Raw genomic sequence first — 7,500 nt, forward strand, 5'->3', positions numbered from 1 at the left:
CCAGCGCAGTTTGCAGTAAATACTGCGGAGATGAACATCTGACTGAATACAAGACAGGCAATGATAAGGTTACGCGTTGATTAAGGACCATGTGGAGAACATGTTGGAAAACTTTTCCATTGTATGTATCCAGCTTACCCCTCTCTCTCTCTCTCTCTCTCTCTCCCTCTTCTCTCCTCTCTCTCTCTCTCTCTCTCTCTCTCTCTCTCTCCTTTGTTAAACCTAATAATATTGTAACTCTCTCTCTCTCTCTCTCTCTCTCTCTTTTGTTAAACCTAATAATATTGTAACTCTCTCTCTCTCTCTCTCTCTCTCTCTCTCTCTCTCTCTCTCTCTCTTGCATCAGTCTTCGCTGTTAAACCTAATAATATTGTATCTCTCCTCTCTTTCTCTCTCTCTCTCTCTCTCTCTCTCTCTCTCTCTCTCTCTCTCTCTCTCTCTCTCTCTCTCTCTCCTTTGTTAAACCTAATAATATTGTAACTCTCTCTCTCTCTTCCTTGTTAAAACTAAGAATATTGTCGCTCTCTCTCTCTCTCTCTCTCTCTCTCTCTCTCTCTCTCTCTCTCTCTCTCTCTCTCTCTCTCTCTTGCATCAGTCTTCGCTGTTAAACCTAATAATATTGTATCTCTCCTCTCTTTCTCTCTCTCTCTCTCTCTCTCTCTCTCTCTCTCTCTCTCTCTCTCTCTCTCTCTCTCTCTCTCTCTCCTTTGTTAAACCTAATAATATTGTAACTCTCTCTCTCCTCCTTTGTTAAAACTAAGAATATCTCTCTCTCCTCTCTCTCTCTCTCTCTCTCTCCTCTCCTCTCCTCTCTCTCTCCTCTCCCTCTCTCTCTCTCTCTCTCTCTCTCCTCCTTTGTTAAACCTAATAATATTGTAACTCTCTCTCTCTCTCCTTTGTTAAAACTAAGAATATTGTCGCTCTCTCTCTCTCTCTCTCTCTCTCTCTCTCTCTCTCTTGCATCAGTCTTCGCTGTTAAACCTAATAATATTGTATCTCTCCCTCTCTTTCTCTCTCCTCTCTCTCTCTCTCTCCTCTCTCTCTCTCTCTCTCTCCTCTCTCTCTCTCTCTCTCTCTCTCTCCTTTGTTAAACCTAATAATATTGTAACTCTCTCTCTCTCCTTTGTTAAAACTAAGAATATTCTCTCTCTCTCTCTCTCTTGCTCTCTTGCATCAATCTTCGCCGTTAAACCTAATAATATTGTATCTCTCCCTCTCTTTCTCTCTCTCTCTCTCCCTCCTTTGTTAAACCTAATAATATTATAACTCTCTCTCTCTCTCCTTTGTTAAAACTAAGAATATTGTCGCGCGCTCTCCTCTCTCTCTCTCTCTCCTCTCTCTCTCTCTCTCTCTCTCTCTCTCTCTCCTTTGTTAAACCTAATAATATTGTAACTAACTCTCTCTCTCTCTCTCTCTCTCTCTATCTCTCTCTCTCCTCTCTCTCTCTCTCTTCCTCTCTCTCCTCTCTCTCTCTCTCTCTATTGCACCACTTCTCCGTTAAAACCTGATATTACCTATTTAGACATTGAATGGCTTTAGATTTTTAAATATTATTTTATCTCTCTCTCTCTCCTCTCTCTCCTCTCTCTCTCTCCTCTCTCTCCTCTCTCCTCTCTCTCTCTCTCTCTCTCTCTCTCTCTCTATTAAACCTAATATCATTATCTCTCTCTCCAGACTTAAATAGCCCTGGATTTAAAGCTAAAATGATTGTACCTCTCTCTCTCTCTCTCTCTCCCTCTCTCTCTCTCTCTCCCTCTCTCTCTCTCTCTCCTCTCTCTCTCTGTTCAGCACTACTTCCTCTGTTAAACCTAAATTTATTATCTCTTTCTCTAGCCTTAAGATGCTCTGAATTTTAAATCTAATATTATTGTATCTCTCTCTCTCTCTCTCTCTCTCTCTCTCTCTCTCTCTCTCTCTCTCTCTCTCTCTCTCTCTCTCATTCTATTTTAACTTCTGTTAATTTCAACACTTACTCCTATCAAACCTAATAATAGTCTATCGATTCTCTTCTCTCTCTCTCTCTCTTCTCACACTCTCTCTCTCTCTCCTCTCTCTCTCTCTCTCTCCCCCTCCTCTCTCTCTCTCTCCTCTCTCTCCTCTCTCTCTCACTTCAACTGAATTCGATTGCACCATTTTTTTCAAATTGAAACTTTTTCTTTTTGCCACTCCTAATATCTATTGTACATCATTATAGCAGAAATTCAAGAGACATCGAGAAATATTTTGAATTTCGTAACAAGAATGTCACATTACAAAGTAATTATCGATGCAATAGGAAAGTAGGCCTACCTTCAAATGGTAATTGCAAAATTCAACCAGTAATACTTCAGGATATAAAATTAATTCGTCCTGGATTGGCTTTTGTTAAAGGATTTTTTTCTACAATGAAATAGAGCTAAATGCATTTGAGTCATTCAATATGCCTAAGCTAACCGCGTGAATCTCTTTTCGTGTCCTGAGTATTTTTTCTTAATATGAGGCGAAAAATATTAATTCGTCCCGGAGTGGCTTTTATAAAATTATTTTTTCTACAATGAAATAGAGCCAAATGCATTTGAGTCATTCAGTATACCTAAGCTAACCGCGTGAATTTCTTTTCGTGTCCTGAGTATTTTTACTTAATATGAGGCGAAAAAAAAAAAAAATCTTCATATTTTTCGTATACTGAAACTTTCGTATCCTGAGGTATTACTGTATAAGGATTTTCTTTCAGATGAAGGAGGAACAGGTGGACGTCTACATGAAGGAATGTGGCTTTTAGAAAACTATCCCTCCTTCAAGAATGGTGAAATAGCTATTATCAAGACCTGGCTTAGATCAAGATGATTCATGAAAAAAAGGAATTTATGCATTTGTCTCTTTCGTAACATGAAGAGAAATAAACCAATTGAATAACCACAGACATGAAATTGTAAGATTTTGTTTTGGGTGTAATAGCATATGAAATAAAAGAAAAATATATATATATTTTTGTTGATTCTTACAACCTTTGGAAGATGCTTTCAACGTTTTCCTTTGATATTTATTTCTGGTATAGTTATTTATCTATAAGGTGTCCCAAAATAATGTATACACTCTTTGGATTGTTACAACTTGTTCAATTATTGATATTATAGTGGAAAACAGATTCACAGGAGAGAAACACTGCACATTTAAAGATTCTGAGAGTTCACAGTGAAAAAGTGAGGATACATGGGGAAATTTGAGGTTCAAAAAAAAAAAAAAAAAGATCAGCTCACATAAAATGTCCAAACAGGTTGCCGTTCTGCTTGATACACTTTTCGCATCATGAAAATATGGAACTACAAACTGTTAGTAGCATTTCTATTGGTATCTGAGCACACTCTTCTTCAATTGCCTCGCTAAGTTCGTCAATTGTTTTAGGTTTTCTGCAAGCACATTTCAAAATGCGATGGACGCTTCGATTTTGGGATGCCTGTTCACGTGAGAGTTGACGAACAGATTTTCGTGGGGAATTTTGAACATTAGCAATAACATCTGCTCTTTAGTTGGCTTGCGGATGTTCTTTTTCGTCCTGAATGTCCTTTTCTCATGCACTGGATGGTCCCGTGATTCTCTAAGTTATCTACGATTCGTGAAATGGTGATTTGTGTTGGGGCATCTCTGTGGAACTCACTCATAAATCGTCTTTGCACTTCAGCTTTATTTTCCCATTTCCAGAATGTTTTCAGAACAAATTTTTTTGCTCGAACTTAGTATCTGTCATTCTTACTCCAAAATCAAATCTGAAATAGAAAAAAAGTTTATTAGCTATTCAAAGTCAAAGAGTGTATACAATATTTTGGACACTATTTCCAGTATCCTTCACCACATGGTCCTCACAAACTTTAGAAAAGGAAGCCCCTTCTTTCTAAATTAGTGCAAAATAAGTATGGCAAAGGTAATGCTTTATGTCGTTGCAAGATTAGTATGTCGTTTATGTTACTCAATCACGAATGTGCTAGATACAAAAATTTGATATCAAGATGCCGAGAGGGAAAACAAAATGTCTACTTTATTTTTCCTTCTTAATCTTCTTTGAACGTCATCACCTAGTTTGTGCGAGTTAATGTATTATCTCCGCTTCTCTGTGCAAGCGAACAATATCGCTTCTTGAAAGATTGGAAAACGATGAAATAAGAAGAATGGCAGGCGTAGTGAAGATTACAGAGGTGATGGAGAGTGTCGCGACTGAGATGGTGTGGACATGTGTTGAGAATGGATGGTGAGGAGGGAGTGAAGGGTGGTTTGGAGGAACCTGTTAGGGGGAGATGCTTGAGGGTACACTCGGGCACACCGTTCTATCTTATTTCTCTTTCCTCATGTTTTTTGGAAGTTTTTATAGTTTATATATGAGAGATTTTTTTTAATGGTGTTACTGTTCTTCAGATATTTTATTTCCATTGATTATTACTTTTCTTGTAGTCCTTTCCTCACTGGGCTATTTTTTATGTTGGAGCCCGTGGGATTATAGCATCCTGCTTTTCCAACTAGGGTTGTTTAGTTAATAATAATAATAATGATAATGATAAAAATAAATAATAATAATAATAATAATAATAATAATAATAATAATAAGGATGATAATAATAATAATAATAATAATAATAATAATAATAATAATAATTTCCCCACATTAAGGGGTCGGATGCCCGATGTACCCTCTCCAATGCCTTCTATCAAAGGCACCCCCTCTTCCACCAATCCTCTTCCCTCACATCATCCTTCGCCATAACTCTCCATCTCATTCCCTGCCTCCCTCTTGCTCTCTTCCTTCTTAATTCTGACTTAATAAGTCAGAATTTAATTCATCATTTCAACTTTGGGCTCCATATACTCCGGTGAATCTTGCTGTCTAATCAAATAATAATAAATCAATTCCAGGACCAAGCAAACGGCGGCTACTGACATACCAGCTGCCCAGATGACGGCCAGTCCCTGGAAGAAAATGGAAAGGAGTTTGAAATACAAAGATACGTTTTCTGGGTACAATATGAAGGGTATGAGGGTAGCGCCTTCACTCCTGAGGATTTATTGAGATGCTAGAATATTGAAGTAATCTGGTACTATCCTCTTCTAATTATCAAAATATATTATTCAAGTTTTAGGAATTTTGGACAAAGTAACAACAACAAGAAAGTGAATAATGCATGAATACAGGTTTTCTCAATTTTTTATATGAAATTTTCAAGATTTCAAATATAACAAACATGATAATAGTTCCAAATAGAATTCACAAGAAAGTGATTGACTTCTGAAATCCCATTTTATGAAATTTTCATGTGAAATTTTGAAAATTTCAAATATAACCAACATGATAACCCACACATACTTCTCTAATGTATCCCCAATGTAAAATTTATTCCATGATACTAGGTCATTTGTTGTTTTAAATTTCAACACAAATAACTACATAAAATCTAAAGAAAAACCACAAGATAAAGGAATGTTGCCCTGGCTAAGTTAAATTAATCAACAAAGAGGCCTACCTGCAATTTTAAACAAAAGTTGATCTTTAAGTAGATATCAAACTAAAAGTATATTTTGACCTTTGTCTGTCATAAGTAGTATTCAACCTCTACTTTTTGGAAAACTTTGATATCTAACTCCGGCAAGCTTTGATCTTTATAACGAAAATGCTTTATTCCTTCTCTTAACTAAACTTCGACCATTTTTATACAAAAACTAAGCTAATCTTCGATCATCCCCGTTGGCAAGTCTCTAGCCTTATCTAAGTCAGCCTATGGCCCTATCAGAAGGAAGCCTTCAAATATATCTTAGGTGAACCTCATCTAAGGTAGCTTCTGATCCTATCAGAGGCAACCTTCAAACGTATCTTAGGTAAACCACATCTTAGGCAGCACCTGACACCTAACAGAGGGAAACCCTCAAACATATCTTAGGTAAACAACATCTTAGGCAGCACCTGACACCTATCAGAAGGAAACCTTCAAACATATCTTAGGTAAAACACATTTTAGGCAGGACCTGGCACCTAACAGAGGGAAACCTTTTAACATATCTTAGGTAAGCCACATCTCAGGCAGGACTTGGCCCTTAACAAAGGGAAACCTTCAAACATATCTTAGGTAAGCCACATCTCAGGCACGAACTGACACCTAACAGAGGGAAACCTTCAAACATATCTTAGGTAAGCCACATCTTAGGCACGACCTGACACCTAACAGAGGGAAACCTTCAAACATATCTTAGGTAAGCCACATCTTAGGCACGACCTGACACCTAACAGAGGGAAACCCTCAAACATATCTTAGGAAAGCCACATCTTAGGCAGCACCTGACACCTAACAGAGGGAAACCTTCAAATGTATCTTAGGTAAACCACATCTTAGGCACGACCTGACACCTAACAGAGGGAAACCTTCAAACATATCTTGGGTAAACCACATCTTATGCAGGAATTGACCCTTAACTGAGGGAAACCTTCAAATATATCTTAGGTAAACCACATCTTAAGCAGCACCTGACATCTAACAGAGGGAAACCGTCAAACATATCTTAGGTAAACCACACTTAAAACAACCTCTGGTCCTATCCTTCAAACATATCTCAAATGAACCTCCATCCAAATCTTTACCATATCTCAAGCAACCTTTGACTCCTATCCAAAGTAAACCTTCACCCTAAATCTTACCCAAATACTGGAGAATCCTAATGGGTCCTGCGAAGGAACCTTCGTAGGGGGGTTAAGACAGGCCGTGAAGTTTCCCACCCCATTTCGCATCCAGTAATCGTAGAGGCCAGCTTCCATAATCCGAATGACCCTGGGAAATGTTGGTAACGGGAGACTTGGATAAGTAAGTTATAGAGATTTCAGGTTTTATGAAGACATTATGACAAGGTGGTACAGTTTTTTTTTTTTTTTTTTGATAGACTAATACTAGTTGCTAGTGCTTATTTTAAACTTGTTTAAGTAAGTAAAATTTTTACTTTATTCTACTACAAGACCCATTGCTATCCCTATTGAAAGGTAGTTAAATTATTGTAGACTTGCTACTATGTATACTACTATTACTACTATTAGCCTCAATAGTGCTACCACTTCTACCAATTCAGGATAGTTGTCTGATTAATGACATTGAGTAGTTTCTTATGACTCTACTACTACTACTACTACTACTAGTACTACTACTACTACTAGCAGCCTTGCTGCTACTGTTACTACTACTACTACTACTTCAGCATAATTCCATTGAGTAGTATCTTATGACTCTACTATTACTACTATTACTACTACTACCACCACCATTACTAGCATCCTTGCTCCTACTGTTACTACTACTACTTCTTGAGCTAAACACCAGTGAGTAGTTTGTTATGACTATACTACAACTACTTCTACTACTACTACTGCTACTACTTCTAGCATCCTTGCTGCTACTGTTACTACTACTACTACTACTACTACTTTAGCGTAAGTCCATTGTGTAGTTTCTTATGACTCTTCTACTACTACTACTACTACTACTAGTATCCTTT

The 7,500-nt window shown here is 37.4% G+C and overlaps 1 protein-coding gene and 1 pseudogene across 1 annotated transcript in view; one reads left to right on the forward strand and one right to left on the reverse strand.

The window, feature by feature from the left end:
* Positions 1-2,928, forward strand: part of LOC137632764 (uncharacterized) — a 17,866-nt pseudogene extending 14,938 nt beyond the window's left edge.
* A 1,815-nt stretch (positions 2,929-4,743) lies between these two features.
* The window catches only part of LOC137633340 (uncharacterized), an 8,513-nt gene continuing 5,756 nt past the window's right edge, over positions 4,744-7,500 (reverse strand). The window contains 2 exon segments of the mRNA XM_068365589.1: positions 4,744-4,938; positions 6,656-6,785. Coding sequence (XP_068221690.1) covers positions 4,804-4,938; positions 6,656-6,785 — 265 coding nt within the window. The 3' untranslated portion in view covers positions 4,744-4,803.

The sequence above is a fragment of the Palaemon carinicauda genome, chromosome 42 (assembly GCF_036898095.1).
Source record: "Palaemon carinicauda isolate YSFRI2023 chromosome 42, ASM3689809v2, whole genome shotgun sequence".
Lineage (NCBI taxonomy): Eukaryota > Metazoa > Arthropoda > Malacostraca > Decapoda > Palaemonidae > Palaemon > Palaemon carinicauda.